The 20,389-nt window shown below is 39.3% G+C and overlaps 1 protein-coding gene across 1 annotated transcript; it reads right to left on the reverse strand.

Annotated features, from left to right (window-relative positions):
• Positions 1 to 1,545: 1,545 nt before the first annotated feature.
• Positions 1,546 to 18,783, reverse strand: TENT5B (terminal nucleotidyltransferase 5B). Its single transcript, XM_058195046.1, has 2 exons — positions 18,194 to 18,783; positions 1,546 to 6,376 (listed from the first exon to the last, which is right to left on the reverse strand). The coding sequence occupies exons 1-2, from the start codon at positions 18,416 to 18,418 to the stop codon at positions 5,357 to 5,359; spliced, it is 1,245 nt and encodes a 414-aa protein (XP_058051029.1). The 5' UTR covers positions 18,419 to 18,783; the 3' UTR covers positions 1,546 to 5,356.
• Positions 18,784 to 20,389: the final 1,606 nt, after the last annotated feature.

Here is a 20,389-nt window from a genome sequence, read left to right on the forward strand (position 1 = left end):
CATTCCTGGGGCTTATTAACATATTTCACTCCTTGCAGGCAGCTAAAAGGCACCTTTCAAGTTGTTGTTTTTTCAGACCTGTAAATTAGGTGAGGCTACAATACCTAAGAGATTTGGAACAAAACACAATGATACAACCTCAAATATACCATCCCAATAAATTTGAGAATAAGGTAAATGGTTAAGCAGAAGCTCTTGGGGGGGGGGGAACTATTGATGAACAAGTTTTTTTGTTGTTATTTATCAAAGAATTCCCAAAGGCAGGAAAACATGCATATAGGATGCAGGTGAATAAGATAATTCAGCTTTAGTGGTAAAAATGATTTTCTTTTTCATTGTGTTGCTCCTTCTCTGCTCTGTGTTCAGCAGAAAAAAATGGCTTCAGATCAGATGATGCCATGTAGTTCTTGCCTTCAGATAACATTCCTTTTGAGAGAATTGGTTTCCTTCAGATATATACGATTTGCAAAGTAATTCGAACAGGGATGTCCAAATTTGGCAACTTTAAAATTTGGCAGCTTTGCTTTGCTGGCTGAGGAATTCTGGGAGTTGAAGTCCACAAGTCTTAAAGTTGCCAAATTTGGACCCCTGAATTAGAGTTTTTATTTTTACACATTACCAGCCAATGCTTAACAAGCACATGGACAATCAACACTGCTATCCAGCATTCAGCATAGCTTCACACCAACATGTGGACTGAGGGAAGGCGTTTTGAATAGCATCGTAGTAAGTTCTGTTCCTCAACATTTTTTGGCAGAAAAGAACCTGTCCCATCATAAATGAGCCCCTGCACAGGTTTTATCCATGGTTCCTTCCTTCTTCTGAGAGTTTTTTATTTAAAAAAAATACTCTTGAATTTAAATGCCTCACATGGAAACAAGTCATACTGGAGTAACTTGGATGTGAAGAGTAATTTTGCAAACACGACGGAACTCAAATATGGGTTGGTTCAGAAAGCTAAGATCTAGAACCATAAGGTTGGAAGGAGCAAGCATCCAAATTAAACTTTCAGCCACCAAGCCTCTCTGCCTGAACATATATTTTGCTCAATTTTGGCTCAGTATATTGGGCAACCCTGCTCCACCCATTGTGATTTATCCTGTGACTGTAGTTAAGTAAAGCATGGCTCACTGGTGTACAAACTAGGTCATATTCTAGGCAAGTATAACCATGACAAATAGGCTTCATGCCAGCACTATAGCATTGTAAGCAATTCATCGAATTTTCCAAAGCCGTATCAAACCTAAGAAAGATTTGTTCAGTTTGCTGTCCCACCTTCAATCTTCTAAATGCACCTTTGCTATATTTTGACAAGGCTTTTTAATTTATTGCTAGGGTTATTATTAAACCAGTATTGGACTGCATGCAGAGCATTCTTCCAATTTGTTAGACTCAGATTAAAATTTTCCCCAACAATATACTGAGCATGTATACACACATTTAATATACCTGATGCTTACTAGACTGGACGTAAGGCTTTTATTGACCATAGCCTTCATCATTTTGATACTGGCTTTTCTGTTCAATGAAAAATGACAGACCAACTTTTGAGAAAATAGATTTTTATTAGGTTTTTTTTTTAAGAGATCAAACACTCAAAACATTGAAAGCCCCCTTTCAGATCACAACTAGTGTTTTCTACAAGCATCCTTTTGTTTAGGAGTGATCTGCTCCAACAATAGAAAAAGCCAACCACATCAGGTGGTTTGTGCTGCTCTGGTCAGTTTCAGAGACAACCAATTACAGGATTAGGACCAGGGCTTGTGCTATTGGAATGGCGTAAGAGGTAAAAACTTGGCAAGACCCTCTCCCCCAACCTATATCATATTATATTTAAAGACCAAATTAATTTCACAATGGAAGGATGTATTGAGTAGTATTCTGAGCATAGCTAGTAAAGCCAAGAATGAAGACTACAGAAAGAGGCTAGAGATAAAATCAGAACCAGACTAGATCACCTGATGTCTTCCAGTAGCTTTAGATATTAACTTTCATTTACTTGTCTAGTCAATAGCAAATGGTTTTTGGAATAGCCATTTAAAGTATCTGGAAGATACAAAGAGCCTGGCTATTCCCCCTGTGCAAGCATCCATTATCACTAATAATTTGGCAATTCACAAGCCATGTTAAGATATAATTCTCTATATACAAAGGCTACTTGGAAGTATAGTGTCCCAAACCTCAATGCAACACTCTCCATTTCCTCTAGAAAGAAGAGCATAGTAAGCAGCTAACAGAGGCCAGGTAGTGAAGGCAATGCATAAATTCCATGTACCCATATGAGTCTCTTCTTTCCTCTCTCCATCTAGAACTGTTTTGAAAAGTAATTTAAATATATACTGGAAAACTATTGCATTAGGAAGATGTGACTCATTTTGTATCTTGGTAGAAATGATGAGACTTCTGTGTAGCGATGTTCCCTATCCTTTTTTTCTTTTGGCATCCTAGAGTGGTAGCCCTCTGCCTCAGATCGTGCCATAGATGAACTGGGACAAGTTATCATCCAATCATCAGTAGAAGATACAATCAGCAAAGTTAGAGGGCAGAAGACTGCAGTGAAACTTCAGTATGGCGTTCCCTACTTTGTTCCACCTACTCTGCAAAAGCCAATTATGTCCTTAGAAGGAGAAAGGATAGCAGTTTGGAAGCCACCTTTATTCCCAAAGCCTTTTAATTTGGGTGGCCTAAAACAGCCTTTCCTCGTAGTCCAGTTTATCTAGAATGTACAGGTGGGGGAAGGCTAACTTAGATCAATTTTGTTTGAGGCCGAAGAGAATTGAGGATTAGAAACTAAAACTATGGTCCGATTAAGTAAAGTAAATCCAACAGAGTTCAATACATTGTATTTATTTATGGTGACAGATTCTAAAGAATCCAAAGTTCGTATGTCAGGCTTATTGCATGACAGATTTGATAGCTGCAGAACACATTCAAACACAAGTCTAGAAGTGCCATTCATAGTGTCAAACTCTTCAAGATATTCTCATGCACACGAGGAAAACAGCAGTATCACAGCAGATATATCTGGTGCAGCCTCTACTTATATTTCACCACACATCCCCATACAGCAAAAAGTGCTTAAAAAAAAAAAGCATCCAGCAAGCCCTTAATTACATGGGAGAATTTCCCCCCTCCCCCAAACACAGCATTGATCTGTTTTGTTTTTTTTTTAAAGAGGCAATTTTTACTATTTAAATTTTCACCCATCATTTTAGCTAAAAACATTGCTGGCAGCCAGCTGTGCCGTTTTAGTGCAAACCCATTTCTCTCCTTGTAAATGTGAATTATCAAATGGTTGGCAAAGGAGACAGTCTGGAAAAGCAAAGCCTTCCTTCAAGCAGAGGAAACCTAGGACAGACTTTTAATCATCAGGCATTGCAGAATATGGAAGACTTCACCAGTATAGAGGAGAGATCTTCTAAAGCCACCTATATATTCAAGAACTCTATTTACACAGCACTGGATTTATCAGAATTGAGAAGTTTCTCTTAGCTTGTACAACTTGTAGAAATACCGAAGTGGGTGAAGTTGTGGTAGGCATTGATCAGTAAGTCAATATATGTTAAAAACTACCTTACCATCTCAACTCATTGTCTCTCAGGAAGAGGCAGGGCGTTTAGCTAGACAAAATCCAAGTGTATTTTATTTCTTTTTTTTTTTTTAGTCTGCTCCAACAAGGTACAGTTTTGATTGCAAAGAAAACAGATTAGCAAATAAGTCAACCTTCAAAGATACACTATGGAGTATTTTGTGTATCCCTTACAGAGCAGGTATGTTCAACAGACAAAGTATCTGCTGCCTCAGCTTCCTAAAAAGTATAAACTAATCTGAACTGATATGTTGTAAAATTTCTATGCAATCCCAAAAATATACAGGAAGAATTATTGTGCTGGGTAAATAATCATTTCAAAACCTAATTTGACAAGACATCAACAATTTCTTGTGTACAGTTGTCTACAGCTCTCTTGTCTCTTACTTATTCTACTGTAGCAAGCGCAACACGAGGAATTTTCTCTACACTGAAATTTTATAAGCAAAACCAAGGCAATGGACCTGTGCAAATCAGATCCAATCCAAATGTATTTTTTCTAAATCAGATTTGAATTGTCAGTTCAAATGTGTGAATTGTGTTAATCCAATTTGTTAAGTTCAATTCAAACAAAAGTCATCTAAATTGGATCACTTCATTTGATTCAACGCATCAAACCTAGTCTTCAATTTGATGACTTGATTCAATACATCACTGATACCTTGTCAAATTAAGACTGTAAAGTTTTGCACAGCCATAACAAGCAGTGTTAAAATGTTTCCTTAAGTCTAACATGGAATCAAGTAGGTAGTCACAGATACCCAACAGGAAGAGAAGCACAATTCTCAAGATACTGTAGTGGGCTATCAGACACAAAGCTGAGGGCTTCTGGGCCAAGGTCTAACTGGTTCTTTTTGTTAACCAGGTCAAAGACTATGCATGTACCTTTTTACGTTTTTGGTCAGCTCATTTTTACTCTATACCATTGACAGTCGTAGAGGCTATTAAAGCCTGGGAACAACTGTTCTTTGCATGAAAAAGATATATTGATCCACAGAGCAAAATACTGATCTATAGACTTTCCTTTAAGAGGAATTAGGGTGTTAGGGTTTTGGCACTGCACAGGGTAGTTCCTATTTCCTCTGGTAGCCTTCGCAGTGAGGGCACATAATCCATCTCATTAGAAATTCTCTATCATTATGAATTGAACCCCCATTTAGTTCCCCATCCCAGCTCTGCTCCAACTGTTAATCGGTGCTGCTGGTCCATCAGACAGCAAAAGCCATGTTACAGTGGCTGCTGTGGGAAAGCCTCTGCCCACCTCAGTTCCTTTGACAGAAATGAATGTGTGATCCTAAAACCAAGAATTCCTGGCAAACATCCATAACTAAGCTGTCAATATAGATTTCTGCCACTACAAAAAAAATTACAGTATTTCTTTTTTGGTTGCAGGCACTTGTATAAGATTTCTTTGGTCCCTTAAAAGGAATTAACCACTTTGAAATATGTTCAGAAAAAAATAGAGTCTGCACAGCCCATAACGCTTCTTGCACTAAGAAAGAAAGAAAAAATCAGCTTGCATTTAAGGTAGTGCAGCTCTGCTTTTAACCTAATCCTTTCCACCTTATACATTAACTCAAGCATTTTCTTCCTGTAAACATCTCTGGTAATTAGACATATCACTGCACAATTTCCCACGATTAAGTAGACTTATAGTTCCAATGTAAGAGCAAGATACTCAGAGCAAGAGACCTATTTTTTTTGTTTCTTTTCTTCTGAACACACAGCCTCTGCTCCTTGAGAAGACAAAGACTGGAGCTTCAGCATTCAGCTGCACGGGAGCCACGTTGGGTAGGAGTGACTGCAAGGCAGAAGAGGTTGCATGTGGGTTACGTAATAGTTGACGTTTATTTCACTGATGTATGGTGCTGGCTGATAATAACAAGTCACATTTGTGACAGTTGGAATTATGTTCCGCTCAGCCAGGACCCGGAGGGCCAACATGGCAATGAGGTTTAGCGTCTGTCGTCTTTCATGTCCCATCAGGCACACTGTACTCTCGTTTACCACTCTGTGTAAGGTCATCAGGCAATCATACCTTTTGCTTTCCATCCCTACAAAGTGACTCTGGAGGTAAGACTCCAGCTTTCGTTGCTGTTCCCCAATGTCAGGAAAGTCAATAAAAAACCTCGAACACATGTACCTCTGCAAGGCTTTCATGTCAACTTCTGATTTAGCTTGAAATCCCCTTACGAGGAGGTTGCAGTATTTCAGAAGCCCACCTCCTCTGATTTCCTCTGGATTCCTAGTAGCTATAATTCGGTTCCTCAGGTGATCAATCGCCTCCTCAAAGTCCCCATACATACTCTCCCCAGTGACAGTAGGGTGGAAGTTTGCAGACATTGGATTCTCTGAGCACTCTCCAAAGAGCAATAGTGAGTCTAATATGATCTGGAAAGAATCAACGCTGAACTCGAACTGCCGCCGGAGAGAGTCTACAAATTTGAGTTCCACATTCTTCCCACTGTTGTTTGACAGTGATATAAGGCTCCAGCGGTCAGTTTCATTGCACACTTTCACCAACTTCTGCACATAGGCCTCCTTCAGAGTCATGGGAGTGATCTTATCTTTGTTTACCCCTTCCGGGAGGAAATCCAGGAGACAATCCATCACTACATCTTTTACCAGCTGGAAAATGTCCTCACTTTTCAGATCAACACCAAAAATGAGATCCAGATCTTTATACCCCAGACCGCTGTCCTGGTGCAACACGTGGCTAGCTGCTGAGCCATTCAGCCTCACATTGTGGACAGTGATGCCCTGCTTTTCTAGACGACTACGGACCACCTGCAAAGCAAGGAGAGGCAAATTGGTATGAGTTGACAACAACTAATGGCGTGGAAAGGAGTTTCAATAAGAAATGTAACAGACCACAGGCTAGGAAATTTGAAATATGTGAATATGTCCTTAGTGTCTTTAGATACAATACAGAAAATCAAGCAAAAAGCACAGTATAACAGCCAAATGTGAGACAATCCTATGAGCCCAGCTGAATATAATGCCTGGAAATGATCAAATCTACTGTTGTATTGCTGTTTGCACACTTGTCTTATGGGATAAGTAGCAGCTCAAGTGAAGAATTTTTAAATAGGGATAGTATAGGAAAAAGGGATTAACAACTAGCTTTACCAATAATCTGTAGACCACCTTTTTACTGAATGTTTGGCGTGACATCTAGATTGATTTTAAGTAGATTTCAGGTTTTGGTCCTAATTTCATTATGCATAGTTACAGATGAACAGATCTTCCATATACTTTGTTGTTCTTCCATCTTAAAGTGGCATCTGACCTGACAGGTTCAAAATAAATACTTGGGCTTTTTCTCTTACCACCTTTACTTTCAAAGTCAGGAATTCACCTACAACTTTCTGGTAGAGCAAATGATAGATATAAAAATGGACCTAAAACCATACAGCTTTAAACACTTCGTGAAAAATGTAAGTTCAGCTATCATGCAGCTCAGTGGTGGGTTTCTACCGGTTCACCCCGGTTCAGGTGAACTGGTAGTGGCGGTGGCAGGAGACTCCACCCACCCACCTGGACATCATCACCGATGCTCTGTGCATGCACAGAAGCACCGCGCGTGAGCGCTCACAGTTCTGAACTGGTAGCGAAGGTCAGTGGAACCCACTACTGATGCAGCTGCAAATTTGTTCGAATTTAAATGCAACTCAGGCTGTAAGTACAAACAAAATTATTATATAGGGTTGAAATTAACACACATACACCCAGTCTTTTAGTTCTCTTCCAAAATCAATTACCATCACTTCAGTAGACATTCACAAAAGATATATGAGAGATTCAGATGGCTGTCCTGTACTGATACACATAAGTGTCATCTTAGTCATCAGGACTAAGTCAGACCACAATGTCAGGAGCAGGCTTCAGACTAAGACATTTATAATGAAAGCATATGTTATACCCAGTTAGGAAATAATATGTTAAGATACAGAATTTCAGACCAGCAAAACCCAGAGCATGACGATTTTATTCTACCAAAACTAATCATTTAGCTTTCTGGAAAGGTTGGAGGTTTTAATGGTATTCAAGAAAGTGAATAAATACCAAGTTACTGTTAATATATCTACCTGTACAATCTGAAGAAAAACCAGATTATTCAGCAACTGTACAAATTTAAGGGGAAAAAATGGTTTAAATGTCCTCTGGCAGGTTTTTTTTCCTGTTTCACAACTAGCACACAATTGCAAACTTGATAATTTAATATTAGAAGAATAAAGTTTACAGAAGATGGGTCTTTACCGAGAATACTGGTCAATTTGTATAGCTACAGTGTATCATTAGCCATCTGGCAGAATAGGCACATTAAATATTCTTTACCTCTTTTGGTTTAGAGACAAGACACATCAGGCGTTAGAACAGTAACTGCCTTTTTAGGTTACGTGCTCAAAACTGGTGAACTCTGTATTTAGCACTAACTAATATTTTCTGGTCAGTACACAATATGTACTGTAAATCATTTCTGTTTACAGTACAATGAACTTCTATGTGCCATTTAGTAATGTTATGGTTTTAGAGGTATACAAAGACTAGCCCTCATTTTCCCTTTAAGAACACTTGTCCTTTTGCATGTTACACAGCGTTGTTCTGCAAAATTGTGAGGTTTTTTGTAACAGGACTTGAAGCAAGACAGATTTCATCCAATTAATTGGACAGATATTATGGGATGCATTGGGAGATTCTTATCAATATTTAATATTTCTAATATTGCTGAAGTGACCAAGTTTATGTGTGCATAAATACCTGTGAACTACTCTAGCTAAATCAGAATGCAGATCCTGGCTAATTTGTCAGTGTCCTTGTGTAGTATAATTGAATAACTAAAACAGAATTAAACCAAGTCTATATGTTTTTGTAAAAACCACTTATTACTTTTACATATATTACTTTGTTAAATAACTCACTGAAAAAAGAAGAATGTGTTTTTCTATTAGAATATTTTAATCCCACTGGTTAATGGGGATACTTCCAAAAGTTATCTGATCAAGAAAACGTTTTGAATTGCATTGCAGAATTTATTTCAGTTGTACAGGGTGACCAAGTAGGTTATGTAAAAATTTCAGGAGGGCACAGAGTTCTTCATATTTGCATCCAGGGAGGGGGGAAAATGAACTTTTGTATTGGTTTTAAAAAGCTACCTTGACACCTTGAGTAACATTGTTGCTATAGTCATTTGTTGTCAAAGCTATAACTTTACATACTCTACCAGTGTACATTCTTTCCAAGGCATCACATTTATAATGGCAAAACTCCTAACCAGCATATATACAAAGACTGCGCCATAGTTTATTTGGACAGTGCTGTTTATGCTTGAGCGAGAAAATTAGAATCTATCAACTGAAAATCTCAGTCCAATCTGTCACTGTTCGACATCTTACCTTCTAAAACCTCTTCATCAGCATCAATACTATCTCCAACTGCTGTCCTACACCCTATAAAATTCAATTAATCATCAGCCAAACCCATATCCCACATGCTACCACTTGTCCTCTGAAATACCTTCATGCCAAATCAGCATTTTTCCGTGCTTTGCCAGCCAAGCCTTTTATACTGGCTGTTACATGTTCCATATCACACCCATCCTATAGTCATAGCTATATTCAACTATTTGAGCCCTGTACGCACTTCTATATTCTTCATAATTCACTACCAATGGTATAATTCAAAACATCAGGTGCTGGTAGCTAGCCTTTACCCATCAAAATATTGCTCCACAATCCAAAGATAGTTCACCAGGTAATTTAACATGGAATGGCAGAGATGGGACACCACCCAGTGCTTGAGTAAGATTGACTACTCTGTTTAGCTAGTCAAATACAGGACTAAATGTGTGCAAGAATATGCCAGTCTTATTAATTTTTGCTTTAAGAAATTTTATGGCTACACATTTCGGAAATTACCACAATACGAATTTAAGTAATCTGTAAGGAAGCTGAAAATTAAAAATCTAGAAACAGGATGCTGTATTCTAAAACATGTGGAATGTTCTTTTTTCTTCCATACCATGTCGAACCTCCTCCTGGACAGAATTCCATATTAAAAGGGATTCAGCCTGCTTTGGTGGTATCAAGAAGTTTCTGTCTCTAGATTGACATTTTTAAAAACATCTCTTATTAGCTTGGCTTCTGTGTTCAGAGAGTAAAGTGATAGGTATACTAGAATTGCCTGGCAGCCATCGTGACTCTCCTTTTCAGAATTTCAAGTTCTGCAGTACCTATTTATTTATTCATCAGATTTCCACACTGTCCATTTCACCTAAGTGACTGGGCGGTTTACAATAAAAGACAATGTCTAATTAATGATTGAAGCAAGTATAAAACTAGCACAAAAACATTAACATGAATGTCCTTATGTATTGCATTCCTAACTCATTTTCTCTCCAGAAGCTCAAGGCAACGCACATAGCTCTTCCTTGTGCAATTTTCCCCAAAACTATAACTAAGTAGGATAGACTAGACTAAGATACAGTGACTACTCTTAATATCAGCTAATAGCTTCCCATGTGTAAGAATGGATTTAAATCTAGATATATTTTTAATGCATACATTTTACAATTGGAGTATGTGATTCCAAAGATAGAACCAGAAAAACACTGTATGAAAGAATTGCTCTAAGAGTTCTGCAATACAATTAGTACAGAATGTGTAATTTTCATATAATGCATTATGTGAGTACAAACATGCACTTCCCATGGAAACACTTTAGCTCCTGGCAATTACTGTAGTGAAAGGCAGCAAGTTTTGTTCAATGCTTTAAAAAAATAGAACCCAATGTGCCTTGTTACATCTGAGTCATTGCAGAGGAATGAAGCCACCTCCCATATAAAATGAATATGCAAGCAGCTTTTTGGCACAACATTAGTGCCTACTAAGCACAGTGTTGCTACTTTACAGACAAACAAATCCTTAGTAATTTGTGGCAGTGATGACACACTGAGCCGAGCAGGCTATTTAAGGGCAAATGGACGGTACTGGAAGCAGTTGGTCCAGCTTGATATATCTTGATGAACGTATCTTTTCTTTTATGTACACTGAGAGCATATGCACCAAGACAAATTCCTTGTGTGTCCAATCACATTTGGCCAATAAAAAATTCTATTCTATGCTATGCTATGCTATGCTATGCTATGCTATGCTATGCTATGCTATGCTATGCTATGCTATGCTATGCTATGCTATGCTATGCTATGCTATGCTATGCTATTCTATTCTATTCTTCCCACTGGGCAGAAATTACAAGCATCAAGTATAAATTTGTGCACCTATGGAGGTCTACTTCCAATGAAGTACAGAAAGAGTATTCCAAAGTAATGTATATGTTAATGAACATGGATTTGTATTATGTCACAAAGTTATGTAATCTCTAGGTAAAGAAATATCATCTGCAAGACCATGTGGTGTAATGGTTATAATGCTGGAATAAAATCAAAGAATCTTCAAATCATGCAACCACAAAACTTGTTAAATAAAATTTAGACTAGCTATATATATGAAATGACAGGCATTAACGTGATGTCCAAATTATATATCTATCAAGCCAAAGCAAAGCGCAATCCTCATTCAGTGATCCAAGTGTGCTGAGCCTCACTTCCTGCCAAGACAGGATACATACACTTGAAGCAAATACTAAAGCTATAAATGGTTGGGTGTTCTAAAGTCAATGTAAGGGTTCAACTGAACTGTGATCAAGCAAACAATAATCTGCTCCAGGCTGTTCTCATCTCAGAGTACACTGTATATTCCCAGTTCTAATAAGCACATTAAAATCCATCCTATCCTCAGCAATGACATTTACAATTTTACCTTTTCAGAAAAGTCCAAAGCTGGTGAATGAAATGGAAAGCACATTGCTTTGAACCTATTATGCCTGTAACATTTTTCATTAACCGAGGAGTGACGGAAAAGGAACAAAAAGAAGCTGATGTATGCTAGAGATGTTAAAAAGGTGACATCAACTGTCACCTGTGAAGATGTAAGTGGCTGTCATGTTACTTCCGTTTTATATTGACAAAGTTATATCAATATAATTGTGAACAATGCCTTCATTAAAGGTAGTCCTCGATTTACAACCGTTTGTTTAGTAACCATTTGAAATTACAATGGCACTGAAAAAAATGACTTACAAATAGTTTGCACTTACAATTGCTGCAGTACCCTCAGTCAAGTGATCAAAAATTTGATGCTTGCCAACCTGCATGCATTTTCTACAGCTGCAGCATCCTGGGGTCATATGATTGTCATTTGCCACTTCCTCAGCTGGCTTCTGGCAAGCAGTCAATGGGAGAAGTCAGATTCATTTACTGACCATGTGATTCACTTAACAACTGCAATGATTCATTAATAACTGTGGTGAAAAGTCATAAAATCAGGAGCAATTCACTTAACAATCATCTTGCTTAACAATGGAAATTCAGGTCCCAAGATGAATACTACCTCATCAATCTCCCAAACCAGCTTTATGCTGTTCTCATCTTTAGGGTTCTTTTATAATATTTTCTCATCTGCAAGTTAAGCAGCCCACAGAAATGTGTAACTGATATATAAACCTATGATATTCAGCTAGGGGCTTTTGGAAAATAAGCATTAACCTAGGCTAAATTATCTGACATGATTACATTTATTCTTTGATTTACGAGCCCATATTTTTTGTTGCCAAGCAAGACAGTTGTTAAATGAGTTGTGCCCATTTTACAATCTTTTTGCCATGGTTATTAAGTGAATTTGCAGTTAAGTGAATCACATGGTCATTAAGCAAATCTGGCTTCCCCCATTGATCTTGTCAGGAGGCTGGCTGGGAAGGTCAAAAATAATGATCACATGACCCTAGCAAGCTGCAACAATCAGAAACACATGCTGGCTGCCAAGCACCTGAATTTTGATCATGTGACCACAGGGATGCAGCAATAGTCGTGTGAAAAATGTTCATAAGTCACTTTTTTTCAGTGCTGTTGTAACTTCAAATGGTTGTAAGTTAAGGATTACCTGTACAGTACTATGATAGTCCATCAAAGTGGATCATATAGTAGGTTCAGTAGACCAGTCTTTCCCTAGTAGGAATTGTTAACATTTTGAATGGTCAGATTGGGGAAGGCTGCTACAACGTATTTTCTTATCTACCATTAATATCTCTGGATGTGTACCATTATCCAGATTTTTCTTAGTTCTTAATCCTAGACATTCTTTTTCAGTTTTATAGGCATCACAGATTTAATGGTCAACATTTAGAAAGAAATTCCCTATATAAAATTTACCTAAAGACATTGTAATCATATATGCCAGTCATTAATGACCAGAGAAGCTTTTATTATTTTTCACTTTTATTTTATGCTAAAACAGACTAACTTTTGCATCTAAGTAGAGAATCCTAAACCCTAATGGCATTCAGCCAAGGTCAAAAGACCAGACACCACCTTCATCAGCAAATTTATTTTCTGCTAGCAGATTCCAAGCTCTAAATAAGCAGATTGCAGAATGCCAAGTAAGAGGCCAACCACCATGCAAGTTAGTCAGATCAGAATGCGACATACAACTTTAAATAGCTTCATCAAATGCATTAATTATAAACTCCCAAGATTGAGCTAATTTGTTTTCCATAGTATATTACATTTGTGCCTCCCTGCTCAAAAGCTTGAATCGCCTCACAATCTTTTTTGGGTGCAAAAAAATGCACTCAAATGAGCTTTCTTAGAAATTAAGGTGGAAAGCTACAGCATAGATCTACCTATGAGGAAAAGGAAAAAGATGAGCAAGAGCAGTATGGAAGAGGAAGAATGTAGTTAATATTCTGGGAATTGATTCTTGTAACTGGTTATATCCCTTATATCATGTTGCAAAAGGGTCAACGTGTTCTCATTGTTGGAGACTTGTTTTACTCAGGTCCCACAAAAATCCAAATATTTGCCTTTCAGCATTTTTTTTCCTTTTGAAAACACAGCTGGTAGGGATTTCTATCTTCCAATACATCTGAGGCACTAGCCTTCACACATGAATTAGCACAGTACTGAGCTCTTTGGAATGGAAAGGTGACCTGAAAATAGCTGACTACAAGAAAAGGAAGGCACACTTCTCCCCAAGGTCTGTGAAGCCCCTCCAAAAAGGTTAGAAGCTTCTGAACAGCTGATCTGTAGTGACAACTTAGAAAAGCTTAGGTCACCTTTTCTATGGGCACAATTGATCGGCAGGAATTTAACTTTGATTGATTGCATTCCTGCTTTTATATAACCCACAAGAAAACCCTGTACTACTTTCAAGAGTGGGCATTTGCCTCTTTTTCATTCTTTTTTCCATGAGTAAAGACTTTGCCAACACAGCATAAACAGACTGCAACTTTTTTTTTTTACTCGGGATTGTTGCAGCCAAATGTGAGAACGCACTGTTCCCTTTCACTTTTGCTGAAAGGGAGGGAAAAGCTCTGTAGAATTGTAGTGGGGAATCTAGTACAATCCTCACCTATGTCTAGCTGACTGTTGGAAAACAATGGCTCAGGCATGTTACAGAGTGACTTCATTCACACATTCTAAAAAAATTAATAATTAACAAGCAGTAGTTATACAATATAAACCAAAAGAAATCACATAATGCAGCTTAAAAAAATGGCAAGGTTCACAAAATATGCCGAGATATGGTTTGACTTTGGTTTAGGCACTGTTGCTTGTTACTGATGAATTAGCATGCCTATGAATTCCAGCAGTGTAAAAGGCAACACTCATTATATCAAAACACCAATACATTAAAAAAATGTACTATACAACACTTTACAAACTAAACCAGTGTTTACAATAAGACTAGCTATGATAAAAATAAAACCATATTATGCCTTAATGCAGCTTGAATCAGAATACCATATTAGGCCATAATAAAACATGCCTTTCTTGGAGAAAATCTATATGACTGTTAACAGTCATAACCAATTTGACAGCACATAATCCATCCAATCAATCTATTTGGTTCAACATATGTGAACATAGCAACTTTGGTTCATTAACTGTGGATGATGAGTTAGAATTGTGTACAAACTCAGTCACTCACAGGCTTCAACATGAATACACCTTTATGGAAACAAGTCTTTTTCTAAAAGAGACACCCCTTGGCAGAGACTAAAAACTTACACCATCTAGATTCCTCCCACTAAATACCAACCAGTAATCATTATTAAAGCACAGCTCTGTCCAAGATGTAGTATGCCTCTTAGTTCCATACCTTTGACATTCTATTAGTTATTGTTGACCCAAAAGTTTTATGTAGTTTAGAATCGGCATATAACCAGTGGGGGAAGCTGTGACCTACCAACCACAGCTTCCAGCAGCCCTAAACATAGACATAGTGAAGGGATACATTGACTTGCTTAGCATCGTATGCTTCCCTTGTAGCATTTCCCCAAATTCAATTCCGAGAGACTGAAAATTCCTAGGCACTAATAGAGTTGGAGCAAAGGTTGACAACTTACATCTTTCAAAATGTTCTGAGTATAAGCTCTCACCAACAGAGTTAATGCCAAGAAACTGTGAAACTTCAAAGCATGCGTAGTCTTAGATTGTCAACAAGGTTAAGAACAAGTTCCACCTGTCTTTAACATGAATTTGTATGTAAGTCAGAACTCATACTTACAAATGGGCTGCCTATTACAAAAAATGGTGGACAGCTTTCTCCTTCCCAGAGATAATAAACTGCTGAAGATGTGCTATGTTTTTATGAACCGCTGAAAAGAGTTTGTATATTAAAAACAGGAAGCTTCAGTGGTTTGTCAGCTTAAGGAAAAGAATACCATCCGCCATTTTTAGCAATAGGGAACCTATTGGTAAGTACAGGTTATCTGTAAATCAGATGTTTTTAATCCAGGAATTGTCTGTATACCTAAGTTAACTCTAGCCACTTATGAAAGGCTTGGAACCAAGGAACTAAAGGGTCCATTCTCCAAAATGTTCAGTCCTTCACATATAACCTATTTATACCAATGTTCACAAGCCCAAGGCTTCATCTAAGAATTCTCATTGCATCTGGGACACCAATTATTGTAACCTGCATATATAACTCCACCCATTTTAAATGCTATAAGCTCTGTTTAGGTCAGGATTGTCTTCTAAATAGGGCACATAAAGATACCAGTCATTTCTACCCTTCAAAGTGAATGAAACTGAGTGTATTAAATCATTCCTATGAATACCTATACTATATAATAGAAATGACTTCCCCCCCCCCCTTCCAAACTAATTGCAGTCATATATCTTTCTTTAAGGGTTTTTGATTATCAGGAGTTGCAGACCTACTGCTTCATTAAGTAAGTTCCTCACAAATCAACACACCATTCTGCTCCAAATGTCTGATGACCTAAGTAATCTATGTGTGAAAACATTACCTGGCAGCTAATTTCTCTTAACGTCATTGTTGTGAACCAATGCATTGAAAAGCCTTGTGGCATTTTAAAAGCCCACAAATATTATAACATAAACTGTCCTGAATTACAGGAAACTTTATATTAAAACATGATCTAAAAAAATAACACAGAACTCTTTTTTGACACAGAAGACCTAAATGATTACCCCACTGCACCTCAGAATAAATCCCAAAGATACCTTCCTACAAATTCCATTTTGCTTGAGGTTACAACCTTTTTCATTTCATAATACAGCCACTACAGCAGCAATCCAGTGGGTAGTTTATTTTTATACTAATATTTCATACAGCTTTACCCCTTCCTAGGCAAAATAATGCTTAAAGTAATGAACATTTTAACTTTTAGCTGCGTCTCAAGAACTTGAAAACTGCAGTTCAGACAAAAAGTATCACACTGGTGTAACATAATTGAAAGCCTGTTATTGGATCACCTCATATTATTGCTAAATACAACATAGTCATTATGGTTACCATTTTCTGCATTTCCACAATATAGTAAGCCAAAAATTAATCCAAGAGTTTGGATACACAAAATTTATTAGCCAGAAATAAACAATCTTTGACCTGGATATGCATATGAATAGTTACTGAGCATTAAACTATAGTCTGCCATCTACAGATAATCTAGTTAACCTACAACTGAGCTATTCGTTCAGCAAAAAAGTGCACCTAAATTTACCCTTAAAGTTCATAGGAATGAGGACGTAGAATAAATGCTAACTTAATTAATAGAGCATTATAGGAAGCTTTATCAAGACCATTAAAAAAAATACCGACCTTCTAAGAATGTGTAGTATGTCAAATTCTATGGGGGTGGGTGGGATAGGGTAGATGGTAGCCAAAATGTTGCTTTAAGTGCTCTATAGCTATCCTGGTGGCTTCTTTACTGTATTTTCAATCTTTCACTACAGAGTCACCTGAATAAATTTTAAAAATACTATTAAAAGAATCTGGCACTGAATAAATTTAAAAAAATACTATTAAAATAAAAGAAAGGAAAACATTTTTCTAAAACAAAAACGCCCAAAAATTGTGAGAGCAATTAACCTACATCTTCCTCTTGACACTATATATAACTCTGGAGTTTAGAATAGAATAGAATTCTTTTATTGGCCAAGTGTGATTGGACACACAAGGAATTTGTCTTGGTGCATATGCTCTCAGTGTACATAAAAGAAAAGATACCTTCATCAAGGTACAACACTTAGAACACTTAATGATAGTCATAGGGTACAAATTTAACACTTAATGATACGACACTTCATGATAAGTCTTTTTATTACCTGGATTGATATCCTAAAACAGCTAAATAATTCCAAATAAACTCAGGGACAAAAAAATATTGTATTCCCTTGATGAGACTGCAGCCTCTAGGGAAGCTCGCAAGGAGATGTGAGCCCTCCCCTTCATCTCCTTATAAATGGATCCTTACCTCCAATTTTTTTAAAAAAATCAATTTAACAGCCGCCTGTTCGATTTGACTCTCCATGCTTCGCTTCTTCCCCCACCCTTCGCCGCCCCCCATAGACGAGAGGGAAGCTTCGGTGCTTTTTTAACCCACCTAACCAGGAAAGCTTGAGCAATTACCACCCCCCCCCACGACCTTTAAGCATCCTCTCAAAAAAAAAAAAAAAAAAAAGGTGGGAGGCTCCTCCGCTAAACCGGGGGTCTCCAACCTTGGCAACTTGAAGACTGGTGGACTTCAACTCCCAGAATCCCTCAGCCAGCAAAGCTACAAAGCAAAGCTGGCTGAGGGATTCTGGGAGTTGAAGTCCACCAGTCTTCAAGTTGCCAAGGTTGGAGACCCCTGCGCTAAACCACGCGCAGTGACGGCATCCAGCTGCAGATCGCGCCGCCCGGGCAGCAGGCGGCCCTTTAATTCCCGACTATTAATTTTAGGAAAGCCCCACTGGTAGGTATGCGCATTCCGAACTACTGACACGTTTTGCCGCCGGCTTGGCCTCCCCACCTCACTCCCCGACGGGCTCACATCCCCCACCCACCCACCCCGGCGGACAGAGGCGACACCTCCACACGGAAAGTGCCCCGTCCTGTCCCGCGTCAGTCACCCCGAAAAAGCCGGCTGCCTTCCTGAGGTAAAGAAATCACCGTCGTCGTCCCCTCACCAACCCAAGCGGGCTGCGGGGCGGGGTCCTCCGCCTTGCCTCGGGGGGTGGGGGGCTCCCTCACGCACCTGGACGATTCTGCGGGGCCGCACCGACAAGGTGGGGAAGTTGCCGCGGCCGTGGATGGGGACGGCTTCTTCCAGGATGTGGTCCAGCCGCTGCACCTGCTCCCAGCTGAGGACGCTGAAGCGACCATCCCCGTCAGCCGGCGTGGTCGTCGTTGCAGTCGGCGGAGCTTTCCCCGAGTTCGCGGCGGCCGTGCCAGCCGTCCCGACGGTCCCCGTGGCGCGCATCGTGAGGGGGGGGCGGTTTCTTTCCCGAGGGAGACAAGAAAGGGTGGGCGGGTAGGTGGGTGTGGGGAAGCAGAGAAGCGCCGGAGAAAGGCGGATACAACAAACCGAGATTAAAAAAAAAAACAGGCGGCTCGAGCGGCTGAGGAAACCGCTTCACCGCCCTTTCAAAAAAACAGGAAAATTCGAGAAGGAGAAGAAAGGGCGGGGGGGAAAAACACAACCACCGTAGGAAAGAAATCGGTCTGAGGGAACCGGAGGGGGCGGGGAAAGGGAAGGCGTAACCTCGGCGCGTGCAAGAGCCAAGTTTCCCTTCCTTCCACCCGTCCCCTCCTCTCTCCGCGCCCGCAAACGCTTGAGCACTGCGGGGAGCTCAGCCCCAGCATTGATTTATATACGACGGCGGCGGATCGACGCGATTGGCTCGGGTCGGAGGACCAATCTTTGACGAGTTTTAGGGGTCCGGGTTGATGGCCATTGGGTGCGAAAGGAGGGTGCGGCGCGGAGTTCGGGACAGCGACTCCGCCCCTTTGATTATTAGACTGGGGATGGGCGGGGAAGAGGAGGAGCTGGAGTTGGAATGAAGGGGGAGGTGGATAGGAGAAGGCGTTTGGCAGCTCAGACGTCAAAGGGAATCCTGCCCGCGATTGGCTATCAGGGATTTGGAGCCTGCGAAAGGCAAGGCGATTTTGATTGATTTTTCTCCGCTATTCTTGTTATATATCTACTGTACATCTATATATATTACGTACGTGTAATGCTTTATTTGTATGTAAAAGATGGGAGTGGAGCCATCTTTCACATACATGGGACAATACTGGACATAACGTTTAAAGGAACTCTTGTCTTTATTTTTTTTTCCAGAATTCAATCAAGTATTGAAAATGTAGCCATGATTTTAAATCAGGTTCAATCAAGTATTGAAAACAAGCCATGATTTTAAATCAGATTGGTCTTTTGGGCAGATTAGATGAGATAAAGAATGTTGCTGAGACATGGATAATTTCCCTGAAATTTTAATGTAGCTTGTTGTAAATAGAAAAACAAAACACCACACTAATTGTGTAAATTAAAGATGTAGGGCTATACTGCAGGTGCAACATGAAATGTGAGGGAATGTTCCAGCTAGTAGTGTGCTGGTGAATCTGTAAGAGAAACCATACAATATAATCGTGGTTTCTTAAATCAATTCTGATGAATTGAAGCTATATTAATAATTCCGTATCTTTTTCTTGTACCTACCAGACACAATCTGAGCTAAAGGTAAACCTAGTTGAGCTGGTTAATTTCAGTAGATGTAATGCATAATCCTAGGAAGACCAAGCAGCCGGGCCAGATCTGAAGTTTTGCTGTATTTAAAACTGGGTGAGGTTTCACTCGCCCATTCAGAGCTGCAGATAATATGGAGGTCCACCTGAGCTTACTTGATTGGGAGGCAGTACAAGGCTTCATCTTGCATCTCTTTCTGGATTAAGAGGTCCTGCTCATCATCACTCACGTCTTGGTTATCTTTCATTTTGATTCTCTAGTATGCTGTACATGGAAGTGCCCTTGAAGACGATCCAGATGCTGCAACTGGTTCAGTGGCATTGAGCAGTAACGGGCAAACATCAGTACATCCAGTGGTGAAATCCAGGTTTTTTTTTACTACCGGTTCTGTGGGTGTGGCTTGGTGGGCGTGGCAGGGAAAGGATACTGCAAAATCCCCATTCCCTCCCCACTCTGGGGCCAGTCAGAGGTGGTATTTGCTGGTTCTCTGAACTACTCAAAATTTCCGCTACCGGTTCTCCAGAACCTGTTGGAACCTGCTAGATTTCACCTCTGAGTACATCTATGTAACACCATTATTCCATAAACTCTTACTGGCTTCATATAGACTTCCAGATGCAAGTCAAAGTATTTATCACTTATAATGCTTGCATGGCACAGACCTGTGTTATTTGGGAGACTGCCTATCTCTGCTTATTTCGGTCC

Source organism: Ahaetulla prasina, chromosome 10 (genome assembly GCF_028640845.1).
Source record: "Ahaetulla prasina isolate Xishuangbanna chromosome 10, ASM2864084v1, whole genome shotgun sequence".
NCBI lineage: Eukaryota > Metazoa > Chordata > Lepidosauria > Squamata > Colubridae > Ahaetulla > Ahaetulla prasina.